Consider the following 19,533-nt stretch of genomic DNA (forward strand, 5'->3'; position numbering starts at 1 on the left):
TGGGACTGAGTTTTGAAGAACTCAGCCCATGAAACTGAGAGGGATCACCTTGAGAATTAGAGGAAAGAAGAAATCTCCAGAAAAGAGTGTTTCAGGAAGAGATGATGTTTTAGCCTCAAATTGCTGAAATGTCAATTGAGAAGAAGTCTGCAAAGCAGTCCATGTATTTAGCAAATGAGAAGTCACTGGTGACATCAGCAAACAGTTTGCTCAAGTAATGCAAACTTGAGCTGCATTGGAGTGGGTTAATAAGAACAGTATTAATAATAATAACACAGTACATACTCTGTGCCAGGCACTATCCTGTATGCTAAATACATACTTAAGATTGACATTACTTTAATGATCACAACAACCCAGTGAGGGAGGTGCTGTTGTTTATCTACAGATGAAAAATCTAAGGCACAGAGAGAGGTTAACTGCCTTGCCCGAGGTCATAGTGCCCTATGATTCAAAGCAGGATTCAGGCTTTGACAGTCTGGCTCATGAGTCCATTCCTTCCCTCAACCACTGCTCTACCCTGTCTCTTAAATGTATAAATGGGAGGAGAGATAGTATAGATAATTCTTTGGAGAAAGTAGGCTGTGAGTAAAGAGATAAGGCAGGAAGGAGCTTGATGTATAAGACAGAGGTGGACCTAGAAGAGCTATTTTTGTAAGTTGAAGACTAGGTCTAGAGTAGACTGTGTTCATAGGTTGATTGGAAGGATATAGCAGTGAGGCTGAAGTGCCAAAAGCATTGAAGGACAATCACAGGTGAGGTCCCAGGAGCACTGAGATCAGGCCATAGCCCAGAAGGAGGACTGCCTGGAGCACCAAGATCAGGCCAGAGCCCAGACGGAGGACTGCCTGGAACACCAAGATCAGGCCAGAAGGAGGACTGTGTGGAGCACTGAGATGGGGCCAGAGCCCAGAAGGAGGACTGCCTGGAACACCAAGATCAGGCCAGAGCCCAGACGAAGGACTGTCTGGAACACCAAGATCAGGCCAGAGCCCAGAAGGAGGACTGTGTGGAGCACCGAGATGGGGCCAGAGCTCAGAAGGAGGACTGCCTGGAACACCAAGATTGGGCCACAGCCCAGAAGGAGGACTGCCTGCTGAAGAGTGGAGAAACCCTTCCCTGTTGTCCCAGGGGGAGGCAAGGGCAGGAAGGATATTTACAGAGGAAATCAAAGGAGTCCCTGTCTAGAGTCTTGTTTTCTCTGTGAAACAAAAGGCCAGACCATCTGCTGAGAGGACTAGGGAGTGAGCAGGAGGTGGAGGGGAGTGGACAGAGATGGTTGAAGAAACTGCAGGGGAGATCACCAGGTCGCACCAAGAATGCATGCAGCACCACCCTGGGGACCGCAGCAGACTGTGGGGAACAAGTGCGGGGTGGGCATGGCTGCAGGGCCATTGGGAGTGTGGAAAGGATCCCACATAAAAATGGTTTGGGGCTGGTTACTGACTGTATCAATAGCATATGGGGATTCTAGTTCTTCACATACTCCTAGAATATCTGAAAACCAGCTGTTGGGGGCAGGAGAGGAAAAACCTCAGAATAATAAATACTTGGAACTGAGATGGATTATATACATAAGCGTTTTCTATCCAGATGCAGAAACTGATCTGTCCAACACCCAAGCGGACATTGTCAGGGGCTGAGGGCGTGCCACACTCTCAGTTGTCAAGCCCTCAACAGTCCAGACCTCTCCTTAAAAGATAAGAAAACAACCCACTCTCATCAAAGTGCTTGTAAAAAATATTAATAAGCAGATTGGAATAATGGGAAAGCAAAGGCATTCACAATGCTTAGGGGAAAAGCAGAGCTCTGGAAATAATATACAAACCACAAGAAGATCTCCAAAAACTCTTTAGCATTCTTAATAGGTTACGAGGAGCTAAAACTTCTATAAAGTAGGACCAAACCACTGGAAGAGCAGGGGATACAATGAAAATAAAGTAATAGTGGTGGGGGAGAGAGAGAGACAGAGACACAGAGAGAATGAACCTTTCTCACGGAGACTGTAGGCATCTGGGATTTTGGTTGCCTAGGAGGAAGGAGAGGTGCCCTGTCTCCCGAGTGTCCCTGTGTGCTCACTAGTCCCCACAGCTCTGGGAGGCAGGTATCCTTTCTTGTTGTAAAGGTGGCAAAAATGAGGCTAAGAGAGAAGAATCAGTTTGCTCAGGGACCCAGCACGAGGGGCCCTGAACAAGGGGTATCTGACTTCAGAGATCTGGACTTCTCCCTCGCAGGGGACAGTTAATGTGGGAAGAAATTTGCAGAAAGGGGCTGGGTTAAGGCTCCCTCAAGACTGAGCACTCTTGGTGTTAAACAGGACAAAACCAGAACAACAACAACGGCCACAGCACTGAGTGCCCGCTACATGCTGGAAATTACAAGCTTTTCTGCTTCTCACAGCAACCCTACCCAATAAGCATCATCATTGTTTTGTTGTTGTTTGTTTGTTTTTGATGGGGAAAGAGTAAGTGCTTTGCCCAAGTACTAGTTTTCTATTCCTGCTATAACACAATACCACACACTTCGTGGCTCAAAACTTAACACATCTGTTTTGCAATTCTGTAGGTCAGAAGCCTAACATAGGTCTTCCCAGGCTAAAGTCGAGATGCTGGCAGGTGCATCACTTTCTGCAACTTTTAGGGGGAGATTCTGTTTCTTTCCCTCTTCTGTTTTCTGAAGGGCTCACAGCCCCTTCCTCTAGCTTCAAGGCTGTCAATAGCAGTTTGAGTCTTTTCCGTGTGGCATCTCTTTTTCCATAGTCACAGTCTCTGCCTAGCACCATAGATGGCTGGGTCCCCTGCGCAAGGAGAGCCCATCTCCTCACCTGAGGGCCTTAACTTCTTCACATATGCAAAGTCCCTTTTGCCTTATACCTCTAAGGTAACATATTCACAGGTTCTGGAGATTAGGGTGTGGATGACTTTGGCGGGTGGGTGGGCATTATTTTTTCCTTCTCTATCAAGATTAAACATTATTAAAGGGGTTGAGTCTGGAACTTAATTTAGATTTGGTCAGTAAATCATGTTGACTCTATCTTCAAAACATGTCCAGAATCCTACCACCACCATTTCTAGCACCAGGGTCCAGGCCACTTCATCTGTCACCATTATTTCTTCTATAGCCTCTCATCTCTTTTCCCTGTGCCATACTGGCCCCCAGTCCATTCTCAACACAGTAGCCAAAGCGATCCATTAAAAATATCTCAAATCATGTCAAAGCAATTATCTGTTCCAACCTTCCTGTGACTCTTGATTTCATTCCAAATTAAGGACAAGTCTTTCTGATGGCCTGGAAGTCCCTGAAGGATCCTCCCCCGACCCCAGGGGTCTCTGTTCATGCTCCCCCTCACTCTGCTCCGACACACTGGCGTTTGCCTTCCTTGAACACTATATAGCTTCCCCTCTCCCCACCAGGTGGATTGCTGGAGACCTGAGTGGGAAGGGGCTTTGCTTTTTCACTCTGCCACCCACTACAGGACACTGAAGTAGAATGGGAGGAGGGCGTGGCCTGGTTCCAAGACGTATCTTCTTCCCTGACCTGGGGTGTGGGAAGGAAAATGCACGGAGGATGAATATCTCCTGACTTCATTGTCTGTGGTTGTGCAAAGAGACTGCCCCCGTTCCGCTGGCTAATCCCAACTTCCCATTGATGGATGCTGTGAGGTTGAAGTCTACACACTCACTTCTGCAAAGGTTTACAGGGGTCTCTGAAGGGACTGTAGAGTTTTCTTTGGTGGTGGATCTGGCTGGCTCCAGGGGGACCTCTTCTACAACCCCTGGCTCCTGCCCATAGCAGAACACCTCATGGGTTCCTTCCTTCCTTCCTTCCTTCCTCCCTTCCTCCCTCCCTTCCTCCCTCCCTCCCTCTCCTTTTCCTTCTCTCTCTTTCTCCTTTTAAAATAGAGACAGATTCTCACTCTGTCACCCCAGGCTGGAGGGCAGTGGTGTTATCATAGCTCACTTCAATCTCTAAATCCTGGGTTCAAGTGATCCTCCTTCCTCAAGTCAGCCTCTTAAGTAGCTGGGACTACAGGTCCCATCATGGCATCACCATGCCAGCGAAATTTTAAAATTTTTCTGTAGAGGTGGTGTCTTGCTAAGTTGCCCAAGATGGTCTTATTAAACTCCTGGCCTGAACTGATCCTCTCACTTTGGCCTCCTAAAACACTGGGATTGTCTGCATGAGCCGCTATATCTGGCCTCTCCATAGTTTCTTACCACTGGGAAACCCTTGCCCAGGTTGGGCCACCAGTGACAGTGCTCAATTCCAGCAACCTTCCTCTTTCTCAAATCAAAGGTGCAAGAAACTTGTCCATCCTGGACAGACATGATGGGATCACAGGTGGCTTCTGAGGCCCTCTTCCTTGCTCAGGTAGGAGGCACAGGAAGGTTAACAAGTCTGATTCCTAAAAGTGATTCCTGATTCATCCTCAAGGATTCTCTTGGAGCCTCATACTGGGCTTTGGTGAGTGTGGAGAGTCACTTCCTTCTTCACTGGCTCTTCCAGACCTCAAACTCAAGATTGCAAAGACTCTCTCCCAATTCCCAGTTTCCCAGCCTGGCAGGGGGAGGAGAGTGGGGAGACAGGCATGGCAGATGGCTTTGGGGATGAGGAAAGCAGCAGAGTCTTTTGGCTGTCTCTTAAAAACTCCAAGAAAAATCTCTCTCTTCAGAATGTGCTGTGTTCATCACCTTTTCCATTCAGCTTGGATTTGGTTCTTCAGTGGCAAAAAATCAAGAAAACTTACATCAGTTATTACAGATGTAAAAGTCAACTGGGAGTCAGTTATGGTGGCATGAAAGGTTCAAGTCAAACAAAAATTGTCATCAGCTGGTCAAATAACAGTGACATGTTGGCCAGCTTTGCTAAACTGGTAAAGAAACACTGGATCCAATGGAAGGACTTTAATGTGGTCTAAAATTTCATTTTCTTGTATCTTCTTAAAGAAGATACAAATTTTATGCTAACAATATTACTTGTTCACGGCTAATAATTTGAAGACTTTTGAATTTGAGTACACTTATTTTTGAGATTTTTTTCCATGTTTAAAAGATAATATATGAAAAATAAAATAATGTATCTTTCCAGCAGAAACTTGAGAAAACGGAAACGCTTCAACAGGAAAATAAAAAATAACCCACAATTTCCCAGCTGAGAGATAATCAAGTTTGGTGGGAGATAGGATTCTCATATGAGATAATTTAGGATTGCATCATGAAAGAAAGATCAAACTTCATTCTGATTTTACTGTGGTTTACTTTTTGTGTTGGAAAGTTATTCAATGAACACATCTGGGGAAATGAGATTTGGGATATGGAATTTATCTAAAACCATTAGGGCCCTGAGACAACAGAAATCTCTGCTTTGTTTTAAATGAGCTCACAGCAGCAAAAAGAAATATTTATCCATAAGAAGAAACTCTCAGGGTCCATTTTCTCCTCTTCACTAACATTTACCCAGTCCTGGTGTGCCTCGCATGTAAGGTTCAGCATGTATTATGTATTGTTACTAATACATGGCTGCTGAGATCTCACGCGGGTGCTGACAAAATGAGAAACCACTATGGGATGGGGCTGAAAGAAGAATCCTTAAGTCAGAGGAGACCTCTGGTGAACCCTTGGGGATACACATTTTCCATGGTGTAAGTTGGTTTCCTCTTTCTGTGCTCTGCAGATTGAAAAGAAGAGCCGTGAACTGCCAGAAAACTGTGGAGAAACAAGGATCCAGGTGCTCGGGGGAGCAGGGAGCAGCCTGAGAACAGGTTCAGCTCCAGGAGGCCACACCAGGTGGCGTGAAGATGTCTTCTCTTATATAACATGTCAACTAGGGGGTGACAGCAGTTGGGAACCCACAACCTTAGAATCCCCTATTTTACCCAGCCCCTCTAGATTTCCTAATAGTTCTTTTATAAATAAAATTACGATATTTTCATGTCCTTTAGAGTTGTTTTTAAGTTTTGAAAGTGAAGAGCGTACAAGTAAGCCAGAATGAGAAAAAGGAACTGTAATTCTCAAACACTTGAAAAGGAAACATTACCCACCCCTTTGTTGAGGAATTTCTTAGAATGGATAATGGCCCATCTAGAAACTTTCTGCTGGAAGCCAGGCATTGTTCCATGGGCCCTACAGGTCCAGGCTGCCCTCTCCTCTGCTTTACATCCGAGGAAGTCAAAGCTCAGAAGGGTTAACAGTAGGAACCAGAATCCCAACCAGGAAGTGGGCTTAGCTACCAGACTTGGCTGATTCTGATCTATTTCCTCAAATTCAAACCCAACACTCCCTTACCATGATCACCCAGAGTGTGACCCCTCCACAGTGAGAGGCAGTGAGGGGAATGGTTGACGCCGAGCACTCTGGAGCCACACGCCGGGGCTTGCACCAGAGTGCTGGCAATAGTCCAGTGGCTTGTCCCGGGCAAGCCATATAATCTCTCTAAACTTTATTTTCTTTCTCTATAAAATGGGCAAGATCATGCCTATCACAGGGGATTGTTTAGGGGAACTAAGTAAGACTGTGCTTAAAAGGGACTTGGCAGAATGTCTGGCTCACAAGAGTGAATGGCACTCATTATGATTCCTGATCATTACTGTCACCTTAGAAACCAGGGAGACCTCTGCATCAACGCCACCATGAAACAGGGTGGATCCTCTGATTAGGGGAAATTCCACAAACAGGGTGCAGAGAAGTGTGTGTGTGTGTGTGTGTATGGGGGATGATGGAGGAGCCGCATCCAGGAAAGAAGTTAAGAGCTCCTCTCAAATGGACATGGGGGCGTTTGGGTCCCATACATTTGGCTAGTGGAGAGAGAAACATGGGGGAGGCAGAAAAGGGGGTGAAAGGAGGCTGGGATGACCTTCGGCTGCTAAGCCTGGGGAGGACTGAGATGGGGCTGGGAACCAGTAAACACAGGACCTCAGTGGGAACCAAAGTCCAGGTCCCTCGCTTTCCCAATGCTGACTGCACAAACCCAGCAAGAGAATAGATTCTGATGGGGATGAGACTTCTAAGACCAGAGAGAAGTTAGAGTCCTGGTGGAGCAGACAAACAGTGTGGGCTGCAGCCCCTCAGAGGAGATTCAGCTCAGCCATCCTCCGGACTGCAGGGAGATCTATTTATTTCATGACTAGCATGTGAAAAGAAGAATGCTTCCTTCCATCTTGGCGGGGGGCTCTGGAATGTCCAGTTACAACACTAGTATATGCTATCAAGAGACTTCATATCCCACGCCTCTTGCTGTCACTGGTATGTCAGTCCTGAGATAGTCCGGAAAGGAACAAGAGCCAGTACCTTTCTGATAACATTTAAAATCCTTGGATTTATATAATGTGACATGATGGCAGGGTCATTGTTTAGCTCTTGGCTTAACTATGTATGCCCAGGGCAGAACACCAAAGGAAAATGTCTCCTTTGAAAGCTTTCTCAGAACAAATTGAGGGAATTCGCTGGTTAATGCAAATACATGCCCAAACAAGTCCTGGCTTGCCTCGGGACTGGCAAAGCTCACTGGCGTGTGGAGCGTAAGGGATGCTTCATCTTAGCCGGGGATCCTGGGAGTCTGTAATGCAGGCTGTGCGGTATCGCCTGTGTATCTCTTTGGGATGTGGACTGACTGTACCCACAGTGGAAGACAGGCCATAGAAAGTACTTAGTTCCCAAATGTCTCAGGCTGTACAAGATGCAGATAGGTCTGTCTTTCTTTCTTTCTTTCTTTTTTTTTTTTTTTTAAGACATTCTTGCTCTTTTACCCAGGCTAGAATACTGTGGCATCAGCCTAGCTCACAGCAACCTCAAACTCCTAGGCTCAAGCAATCCTCCTGCCTCTGCTTCCCAAGATGGAACTTCCCTGCCACAACACCTGGCTGATTTTTCTGTTGTCAGTAGAGACAAGGTCTCACTCTTGCTCAGGCTGGTCTCGAACTCCTGAGCTCAAATATACTCCTGCCTCAGGCTCCCGGAGTGCTAGGTTGTAGGCATGAGCCACCATGCCGAGCCATACAGATGATTCAGTAGCTTATAAATAAATCTGCAGAAATACAACCAGAGTTTCCAGGGTGAAGAACTTGCCTTTCCCCCAGGCAGGCAAATATGAATGCAAAATAATGAGATCGTATTTGTGGTGGGGGTGGGAGTGGAGAACAAAGGACTGATTTTTAAACTAAGGCTACAGGGAGTTCCAGATTTGTTTTAAACATTGTGGCATCCTTGGAATAACTGTGTAGCCTCCTACTTCACTCGACTCGTTTGAAAGGTAACAGTCATTTGAATATCAAGTTCATATGCATAAAGCACATCAGTTCATTTTTAAGACATAACTTTAGTCACATTGTATCTGTGAGTTCCAATCATTTGAATTTTTTTTTTTTAAATCACAGAAAGTCAAAGGTATAAGGTTTATATGGGGGAAGAAAGCTGGCAAGGAGATTAGGAAAATAAATGTTTCTCCAGTCCTTGCCAATGCCTTCACTAGTTGATGGAGGGGCGGATGGATGAACTCTACCACATGCTTGTTCTGGGGTCCCCCTTCTGGATGTCATCTTAGATCAGCGGTTCTCAACCTGTGGGTCGCAACCCACAGGGACTGTATTAAAGGCTCATGGCATCAGGAAGGTTGAGAACCACTGCCTTAGCTCCAGCCACAGGGTGTAACTTACTGGCAGCGAATCCCCTTTCAGCTCAGATCCAGGGCATTATGTGATTGTTTATGCAAAGTGTGTGAAGTACTGTACTGACCTTCATTTTATATTTCTACTCCAGCTGGAGCAAAATGCTCCATGGAGACTGGGCCTCTCAAAGAGCTCCCGGCTTGTGGTGGGATTAAGGACAGTGGTGGGGTGTTTGGAAGAACACTATCCACTTCTTCAGGCTTAAAGGAGGGGATGGTGACCCAGAACTCAGGACAAAAGAGTCCCAAGGGGCAGCAATGCTGGAAGGAGGGCCCTCTGCTGTGTGTGTTTGTATATCAAAGAGAATTTGGAATTATAAAAAGAAATAAGAAATTCTCTATGCTAAGATAATTTCTGAAGTGTTAAAACCTGATAAGAAGCGAAATTAATGTGAAATAAACTTGCCAGGCAAAAACTCTCTTATCCGATAACTTTGGCCCCTCACACTTAGGACTTCAACAGACTCAGTGAAGATTTCTCATGGTTTATCTACTCCAGTATTTAAAAACAAAACAGGTCAGTGCGTTCTCCGTGTAAGAGGTAATTCTGGAATACGTTTTAACTGGACTAAGGAAAACGTACATTTTCACTTGTTACCTAGTAAAGTTAAAGCCGTCGCTCTCTGGGGTCATTTCCTCTGTTCTCATTTGTGTTTGCTGCCCGTCCCCCCCGCCCCGCCACAAAAGCAACAACAAAAAACCCCAAGCAAAAAAGCCCTTAAGCAATAAAACTAGTGTCCAAGAAAAACATTTAGTTTGAAAAAGAGTTGAAAAATGTAGCCTTGGAAGGCCCACTGCTTACACGGGATTGTTCAACAAATTCCTGTTGTGTGAGGTTTGGCATATCCTTTCTAAAAATATAAGCATCTGGGGAAGCGAGACAAAGCCCAGGTCTTGGACCCAACGAGGCACACAGTGTGAATCTGTTAGTGATTATATCCATAATGAAATATGTGCCCAAATTTAGCAGTGTAAAACCTAATACAATACGAAAGCCCAGCAGGAATGGTCCTTACCATAATATATAGCCAACAGAGAAGGTGCATATGGCGGTGAGTCCGCTGCTCCTGCTGGGATACTGATGGTGCGACGTCCTCATCTCGATTAATATAAAGGGCAAAACCGTCGTGTGCTGAAAAAGAACAGAGACTAGGTGACACAGATTCTTATCATCGCCTCTCTGTAATTGTTTTTTTTTTTTTTCTCCAGGAAGAGAATGCCTGCTGCACGTTCCCGGGAATGCGCTGAGCAGAACGCAGTCCGCGGTTCACTGAAGAGATAGTGCGGACACAAAATCATGTAGTGCATGCATCATCAGTTGGTCCACTGGTATTTTCCTTGTGTATTAATTTTCGAAATTTTATCTTTCCAGTCATGGGAAATGTTCTACCGCATAGAAAGAGGTATAGAAAAAGAAACTGGAACGTAAGAATGGAATAAAAATAACCACTGTCAACATTTGGGGTGCTGTCCTGGTTCTTCCCTCCCTGGGCATATCACTTACACGTGGTTAAGATCCTCCTGTGTGTGCAGTTTTGCCTGGAAATTGTATCACAATATTTTAGCATAAGAATGTTTGATAAGTCATTTTAGAAATTCTTCTAGAACATCAGCTCTGACCAGAGCTGCCTACAACGCCATTCTATGGATGCCCCAAGATGTATTTCACCAATCCCTGTTCTCACACATGAATATGTAAAAGGTTTTCAAGTTTTCATTTATTAAAAAACAGCACCATGAACATCTTTGATAGAACTCTTTGAATGTTAAATGATTTTTTTTATAGCCAAAGGCCACCAAGGTTTCCAGGCTGCTGATACATAATGCCGGATAGAATGCCAAATTCTGTGTGTCTGCACAGCAGGTTGGGAAATGATGCCAAATTAGCTTGCAGAAAGGGTGTGCCAGTTTGCCCCAGCAGTGCACACATTTAGAAAGGATGTTTGAAGACAGAATCCGAGGAAGCCAAGTGGAACATTACCTTTGTTTTTTTGATCTGATGGCTACTTTGGATGCTAAGATCTGTGGACCAGGGTGGAGAAGAAATGTATCCCACCCACGGGTAAGAAGAAAGAAAAGTCAAGTTTTTACATCCCTCAGAGATCCGATCAGTGGATAGATATCAGAGCAAAAGAGTTTTTTAGATAAAACTAGGTCAGGATTTATGTTTATTTCCAATGCTGGAGATTTTCTGGAGAGTACAAATATGGAAGAACTGAAAACTGACCCACTAGCAGGCTTACATTCTATTTAATTCCTCCTAAACGGCCATCACAAAAGCCTTGTCCTGCTCTGCTGTAATGTTTGCGTATTCAAGGAAAAGGCAGGAAATTGAATGTTACGATTTTCAAACTCTAACACCTATTTTAGTAAAATGGAACCAGGTGGTAGGTAGACCTGGGCAGGCAAAAGACATGTTGGGGATATCAAGGTGAATGTCCTTAAACCAACTTATTGTTTATATTCTTAAAAAAAAAGAAAAGAAAGAAAGACACAATTTTATAAGAAGTATCAAGACCTGACATTGTTTGCTTCAAATATTCTCCTGGGGGTAACAATTCTGACTGCCGATACATTAGTAATTAGAGTGTGCCATTCCCAGAAAGTCAGGTGAGTGATCCCACAGTTGGGTGGCTTTGTATTTCTTTATCTTTCACCTTACCTATTATTATTGTTTTAAAACACTATAATTAGCTCTGAAGGGAACCATACAAAATGCATATGTGTGCTAACTCAGAGAATGTATGCATTTTAGAGATCTATTGGTTTTTCATTATAATCTAGTTACCTCAGATGACCTTGGGACCGAAATTTCACCAACAGTTTGCCGGTGCCGATAATAGTTTTACAATGGTGTATTCATGTAAAATTCAAATATATAGCTAGTAATGAGGCTCTGTCTTACCAAATCTTACATAAAAAAAAGTATGTGCAAATCAAACCTTTAAACTGAACCAAAAAAATGCTAATCTGATGGCCTGGGCAGATCATAAATGAAATCATTTTTGGCTCATTGGTGTTCAGGAACTTCTAAATTCCACCTCTTCATTCATTTCTCCAAACCACGAAGTAGATCATCCACTTTTCTATAAGTTTATGTTGGTTACATACGTGACCACTCTGAATATGCTTCGTTATCCAGTTATCACTATTTGATCTAGCCCAGGTGCTGATCATCAGAGGTCATGCACGGAAGGGGCAGGATATGCTCTGACCACGTCAGGCAGAAAAGCCAGTTGAAAAAGTAAGATCTTTCTAGATCACGTCATCGCTGGCATCGTCACCCCTAAAAAGGAGCAACTGGTCCCATCAGTAACATAACCACTGACAAAGTATCTTTTTATCCCTGTGGATAAAAAGTATCTTTTTGCTCCCTGTGAATGGGCAAGTTTGTACAATGGCCAATCTCAAGATATAGGTTTTCTGGAGCAAGGTATTCTAACTGTTCATCATTCCGAATTTTTGTGCACTGGAAAAGGTGTATTTCCTCCTCTAAAAATTTATAATGCAAATATGTTTACTCAAAAATAGTCTCTATTAACAAATGCAAAATATTTATTGCAAATATAAATGGTGACCTCCAGGTAACTAAAGTTTTATGTTCTAAAAAAAAAAAAAAAGGTAAAAAATCTATAAATGGTCCTGGCTGAATAACTGAGTAACCTTTAGAATCTTAGTTGTAATTTAAATTGTGCTACAACAAGACGGTAATTATTTTAGAACCACAGGTACAAGAAACAGAGCTCTAATCCATTCTCAGGCACACTCTGCTTTAATGACTTGAGAACCAGGAGGGAAATATTGAACTCCTTAAGATCATCAGCTGCATAAGAAAAGTTATCTTATGTTTTGTTCGTTATGGTATCTGCAGTGCTCAGAGGCAAGCCTGGCACAAAGATGGTGCTCAATCAATATTTGTTGAGATAATTTAATCTTTGAACTAATATCCTAAGTGGGTGTTATTAATTCCATTCTGCAAATGAGGCAAAAAAAAAAAAAAGGCTCAGTAAAGTTAATTATCTTGCTTAAGATCACAGAGCTAGAAGTCTGCAGGTAGGATTCAAAACCAGTTCTAGCTGCCTCCATATCTCATGCCCTTTTTTTTTTTGCATTGGAATTATATTTTAAAAAGATATCAGGGTTGAATAATCTTTGAATCAATAAACCTGTGGGATTACATAATTGAAGGTCACTTACATTATCTCACATCTGATTAGAAGTTTTTTTTTTTTTTTTTTTGCTTGGGCCTCAAAATAAACAAAAACATCTTCACTGTAGAAAATGAATTTTGCTAAATGTCTTTCCTGTGTCATATCAATAATTATAAGCAGTAAAATCGGCCAGCAGGATGTCATAACCTTCCAGTGGCATGATGACAGTTACAGATGGCTGGGAGCATACTCGAGAGTAATTTGTTTTTATTTCCTCACACACAAATACCATTTAAAACTTAACGGTATTCTCTGGTATGGGATCCACTTTAAATAAACAATGTCCGGTTACCGTGGGGGTTCTTAAAGAATTTATTGGACTGTTCTCTGCTATACGCTGTCAACAGAACAATTCACCAGCAGCTGAGTTATTGGGTTAAGAACAAGATCTGACTTGTAAGAGGTAAGTAAGAATAAGGGTTGATGGCCAAGGAATAAACCCGTGATCTTCCATAAAACTCTGTCCTCAAAAGCATGAGCTTCAGATGTAACTAGGGATCCCACCCCAAACTCTTCTATCCACTGTGGCTCATTTTGATGAATAGCTGCACTTAGAAGACTGTGTCTGAACAAAGACACCCAAACCTATTATAGGCTGTTGCATCCTTTGTGTTTTTCCTCACGTGGTTGGTGTGGGCTGCCCGTAATGGAGCAGAGGACCTGTAGGGCTCCCATGGCGAACGTCTACCTATAGAGGGGACCCACCAGGTGCTGTTACCTCCAGGCACAGCAGTCCTCAGACCAAAGCAGAAGGCTGATTCCCGGAAGAACCACAACATAATCATGATGTGAGGACCCTGAAGCAGATGGGACAGGAAAAGTGGGTTTGGGGAAAGAAGCTCAAAGGAAGAAAGCAGAAAAGTGAAGAGGAAAGAGCAGGAACCTGCATCTGAGACCTAGTTCTGGTTATGTCCCTCCTCACTCTAAGACTGGTGGGTTCTTACACATTTGGGAAGCTCAGTATTCTTCCCTGCCAGATTGGGATTGGAGGGTGGTGGATTAAATTCGTGCTTCTCAGACTTCTGGCATGAAGCACTAATGTTAAAAGTTTTGCTATAACACACAATAGGGCTAACTCACCTATGGATTAGAGAGAGCAGACACAGGGCCAGGGGTCATGATACTTTTAGGAGCCCACAGAAATATTTTAATTTCTTTTAAAATCAGAAGAAAAAAATGAACTTTCCAAGTTGAAGATTCTGTTCCCCTTCATGTATACACACATGCACGCCCACTGACGTCAGGAGAGACCCAGGGATACAAAGTGCCTGGGTCTACCGCGGTCATAGTGTGGCCTTGTCATGTTATGTGATTTAAAAATATTTTTTTCTTACTCAGTTCACACTGTTTCTTACATAGATGTATTTAAAGGGAAACTTTATGTAAACTCTCATAAATGGGCTATGACTTGTCATAAATAGAAGATAGCCACCTAAGTGCCATGAGCATGAATTACTCTTAATACATTTTTTCCAGATATGTTCTCTCTGATTCCCAGGCCTGCACCGTGTTATGTAAGGACGTTAGTAAGTAGCAGAAGAGCATTAAAGACATACTAGCATGAGATAGAGGCTCTCTGAAACAGAATCAGAAGGATTTAAAGATCATTCAGAGAGAATTAACTTTTCTCTCTGTGATTTAAGGCTGTTTAGCGCCAGGTCCCTGTGCCACATAAATTATCTCGCATACCACCAGAACTACACAGCCTGCACTGAAATAGATTATTTATGAGTTATAGCTGTACCTTCTAACTACTAGATTAATATCGGAAAAATAGAGAAGAATGAACGGGGGTTTACATACTAATAGAGGGAAGTAATGGTATTTAAAGAAACAGGTTCACGGCCAGGTACGGTGGCTCAGGTCTGTAGTCCTAGCACTCTGGAAAGCTGAGGTGGCCACACTGCTTGAACTCAGCAAGTCGAGACCAGCCTGAGCAAGAGCAAGACCCCATCTCTACTAAAAATAGAAACACTGAGGCAAGAGGACCTCTTGAGCCCAAGAGTTTGAAGTTGCTGTGAGCTATGATGACGTCATGGCACTCTACCGAGAACCACAATGTGAAACTCTGTTTCAAAAAAAAAAAAAAAAGAAAGAAAAGAAAAAGAAAGAAACAGGTTCACTCTATACAAGAAGGATCTGCTGGCTACTGGGAAAGGCATTTTGACTATCAGTGATGGCAAACAGCGGCCTACACACTCCAGGAAAGTTTTTGAATCAGCTTGGCTGAAAACTGCTGTGGGACGGAACAAATCCAGGTAAGTGGGATGGGTGAAGAGAGGACCTTGCACAGTTATCTTAGTTCCCTAGAATTAACAGTTGCAAACAGAGTGTACAAATGATACAAAACAATAACAGACAAGATTTGAAGTCTGGGTTCAACTGCCAGTTCTCTGGTCTTCCTTCCTCTCTCCAATAGATTTCTCTATGGGACATTACTGCTCCCAGATCATTCGAACACCAAGTGAAAATCATTTCTTTGTATGAAGCAAACGGGCTTTTGAATGTAAGGCTGCAGCCTTGTTGGGCCTTAGCGAGCTGGTCACCTTATGTCCACTCATTTGCAGAGCATGAGGCAGGCCTTGGAGCACTCTCAGAGCACCGTGTGTGTCCGATCATTAGGTCATGGGGAAGAAACCCTCACCACCCTGACAAGAATGCAGCCATCCTGGGGCGAGGCTAATCGTACAAAGCAGGTCAGAGACCGAACGGCATGATCTCAGCCACCCCCTCCCCAGACTCCTGGGCTGCTTCAAGGCCAGTGTTCCTGGGGAACATCAGAACAAAAGACCTCCTACCCTGGTCCTGGCTGATGCTGGAGATAAGATCCTGGTGCAAGATTAACACTTTGGCGGAAGGGAGTAATTCCGAGATTGGTCCCTGACATAGCGCCATTCACTCTGAGGAAAAAAGATGACTTCTTCCACCTCTCATGAGCCCCATCTGAATTCCAGCTACACCAATGAAAGTCTCTTGAAGCTGCGAGCTGGGAGTCCGCTCCACTCTGTTCTTTTCTAAGAAAGCCTCTCTGGCCCCTGGACTGGTCTCTTCTCCTTTTTATGGAACTTTTCTGCTGTATATTTTTTAATATCCCATGACAACTTTTGATCATAAATAAAAGGATGGTTCTCTGTGTGTGTGTGTGTGTCAGTGTGCACCTGCATTCTTGTGGGCAGGCAAGGTGAGAGATGTGACAGAACTTGCCTTGGAGAATGAGGTGAGGGAGGGTCCCTGTGAAGTCCAACAGGTCTACAGGCGTATCACAAATAAAAATAACACAGAAAACTGCCCTCAGACACAAAAAAGTTGTATGCTCCAGATTGTAATTTGAATATTTTGTTTTTTTTTTTCCTTTTGCCTCTCAGCAAATGAAAAGGGATTAAAAGAGAGAAATTTTAATTCTCAAATAAAGCAAGAAGGAATTTCTAGGTTTGAAAATAAAGCCCAGGGCTTTAGGAAAACATGATTTAGAAAATGACAGAAAGACTGAAGGCACCAAAAACCTGAGAAAAAAAAATCACAAAAGGAATCTCTGGCTCCTCCTCACCTTTGGCAGAGCCTCCTGGCCTCAGGAATAAGACCAATGCCCAGAGAGTGCAGGGAAATGCAGCCTCGGGTGGGGGCAGGAGCAAAAGAGGGGGGGATTTTCCCTTGGGGATAAGATGTTCCTTCTCTCCCAGGGAGCCGTAAAGGACATCCCACGCAGCTTGGAAACAAAACTGATGCAGACTGGGAGACACCCTCAACTCTGACCTCCGAAAACTGGCCTCTGCGTTTTATCCTGAAATGGTCACTGTTAACTTTACTAATTGCTCAGTTCAAAATTGGCTACACTTGCTCAGTCCCTTCCTCGCTGCGGTGTTGCAGTGTTTCGAATGACAGGGAGCAGCCAGTCTCAGCCACCATAGGGTTCCATTTCTCCGAAAGTCAAGTGCAACTTCCTTTCCTCAGCGGCTTCCTTCTCCTAAGTGCTGGTTTTGGTTTGGTGACGCCTGTAAACGTCACATAGAACTTCTCCAGAAACGGCCAGAGTGGTTTTGGCCATGAATTTTGGGTGTGGCATTGGATACCTGCTCCTGCGGGCTGTCAAGTCAGGCTCAGAGGTCCTCACGCCAGAGCAACCTCATGTTCAAAGTGAGGTTGGAGACAATGAACCTGGGGCAAACGCACAGACGGAACCAACACGTACGGGGAAGGTTCCAGGCGCTTCCAAAACTCAACTCTAACTCTTCATAAGTATTAAATTAGGGTTTACTCAGTTCTAACATTAGCCCCAACAACCCTTAGGATACGGTTTTAATAATTAAGCCAAATAAACCAAATAGTGCCACACATATATCTTTGCAATTAAGAGCAGCTCTGCGTCATAGAAACCACTATACTAGGACAGTGACACGTTTCCCTGGGCTATTAGTTTTGCATTTTAAAAGCATTTTTAATGTGCCTGGAGGGCAGTAACGATGTCTTGCTGAATCTTCCTAATGAAGACATCCTCGAGGTGCTAAGTGGCATTATCTGAGGCGTCAGTGGGGTGTGCATTTTCTCTTTCCTTTTCTGCCAGGCAGCCTGTAGGCCACCAATTAAGGAATTCTTTTTGTGAAGGGATGCCAGAGATGACCCATGTTGTACCCTAAAATGCAAGAGCAATCTTTAAGTGACCTAATGTTCACTTCTTTTACCAAGATTTCACAATTAGCACTCATAGTTCTTGCAGAATCGCACCCCTAATTACTGGCCTCCAACAAACCATCACAATATGGTGATAGGTGTGCAGACTCGCAGGCATGAGGGTGCAAAGGCCAGAGTGATCCTCTCCGCTTGGTCGGGTCACAGAGCAGCAGACACTGGAGCTGGGGTTTTAAGTGTGAGTAGGGGCTGAGAAACAGAAGAGAGGGGAAAAGAAGGAGGCCTTGGCAAGGCCAAGGAAAACGCCTGTAAAGGCTCAGCACGAATGCACGACAGCTGCAGTCTCCAAACTGTAGGGCAACAGACTGGGACCAGCCAGTGGCCTGCTAGGAGCCGGCTGCACAGCAGGAGGCGAGTGGTGGGCGAGCAAGTGAAGCTTCATCTGTGTTTACAGCTGCTCCCCATCACTCAGCACTGCCTGGGCCCTGCCTCCTGTCACGTCAGCAGTGGCTGAGTAGATTCTCACAGGAGCTTGAACCCCACTGGGTACTGCACATGGCAGGGTCTAGCTCAGGGCTCTCATGGCTCTGCATTTGTGAGTTGCATGATTATTTCATCATCTATTACAATGTAAGAACAATAGAGATGAAGTGCACAATAAATGTAATGCACTTGAGTCATCCCTAAACTATCCCCCCTGCCCCCCTTGTCTTCCATGAAACTGGTCCTCGATGCCAGAAAGGTTGGGGGCCACTGCATAAAGAGGACTGTCACCCTTGCAAGGGGCGAGAGAGTATGGAGACCTAAGTTTGGGCAGGTGAGGTAGACGTTGCCGAATCCTGGAGGGCATTTAGATGGACTTGGTCCTGCAAAGGGCAGCGATTCCTTGGTTTGAACTTCTGTGAAGTTTATGGTGTACAGAAGTAGGAGAAAGAAATTGGGATATTAGAAATCAAAATGTCAAGCTAGAGCACGTGAAGGAGGAGATTCATCTGTCAGGTCACTCCCCTCTCTGCCTTGCTCCATCCTCTGCTCTTTTGTCAAGGAAGAGACGTGTGGGCAGCACCTGGGGCTCAAAGGAGTAGGGCGCCGACCCCATATACCAGAGGTGGCAGGTTCAAACCCAGCCCCGGCCCAAAAACTACACAAAAAATAAAAGGAAGAGACGTGATTCTCTCCATGACGACCCTAGGCCTCTCCCTTAGCCTCTCCCCTACCTCTCTGCAGCCGTCTCACCTCTAGTGTCACTCTCTCTACTCTTCTTTTCCATCTGCTTCAATAAATAAACACCCTAATGCTGACAACAACACAAGGAAAAGAACAGGAAGAAAGCTGGTCTGTAACTTTCACAAATATCTATTTGACACTAATGTGACTTTTTCCTCCCCTCTGTGTCTCTGCTGCTCTGCCCCTTATAGATGTGCACAAACCTGGAAAGTACAGTAACGAGAACAGCCAGCAGTTTCTGAGTTCCTAATATCTGCTGAATTTATACTAAATGTTTTCACTACTGTCATGTTTAGTTGTCACAGCTCTATCCCAATACAGTAGTTCTCTTCACCTTCGTTTATTACCTGAGAAAATGGAGGAACAAAGGTGGGGGGGTTAAACTGTCAGAGGTAGTATAGGACTTGTCAATGGTGCAGCCAGCATTGGACCTCAACCCCGAAACCTGTGCTTTTACCAAGACATGCCACTCCCCATGCTAGTTTCTTCACCTGTTCTTCATTCATTCCTTACTGTACACCTACTATGTGCCAATCATGATGCCAGGTACTTAAAATACATCCCAGAATAGAGCAAAGATCCTTGCCCCCCAATGGATGACAGTTCCAGGGAATGCACTGCCATTAGACTAATTCAAATTCGAAGTCTTTCACTTTGGAAAACACCTAATTCATCAGGGAGGCACATACGAGATCTTACAGTAAAAAGTGGCTTGTGGAATGCATGCAAACACTAATGCCAACAGAAATTATTTGGTGAGACCTATTTTCTGCATGCCACGAACTTTATGAATCACTTTACATGGATT

At 44.2% G+C, this 19,533-nt stretch overlaps 1 protein-coding gene across 2 annotated transcripts in view; it reads right to left on the reverse strand.

The window, feature by feature from the left end:
- The window catches only part of AIG1 (androgen induced 1), a 257,786-nt gene that overhangs the window by 29,364 nt on the left and 208,889 nt on the right, over positions 1-19,533 (reverse strand). For both annotated transcript variants that reach the window (XM_012805465.2, XM_023513487.1), the window contains exon 4: positions 9,678-9,793. In XM_012805465.2, coding sequence (XP_012660919.1) covers positions 9,678-9,793 — 116 coding nt within the window. The remainder of the gene's footprint in view (positions 1-9,677; positions 9,794-19,533) is intronic.

The sequence above is a fragment of the Otolemur garnettii genome, unplaced genomic scaffold (assembly GCF_000181295.1).
Source record: "Otolemur garnettii isolate 467f Iridium unplaced genomic scaffold, OtoGar3 scaffold00042, whole genome shotgun sequence".
In the NCBI taxonomy this organism is placed as follows: domain Eukaryota; kingdom Metazoa; phylum Chordata; class Mammalia; order Primates; family Galagidae; genus Otolemur; species Otolemur garnettii.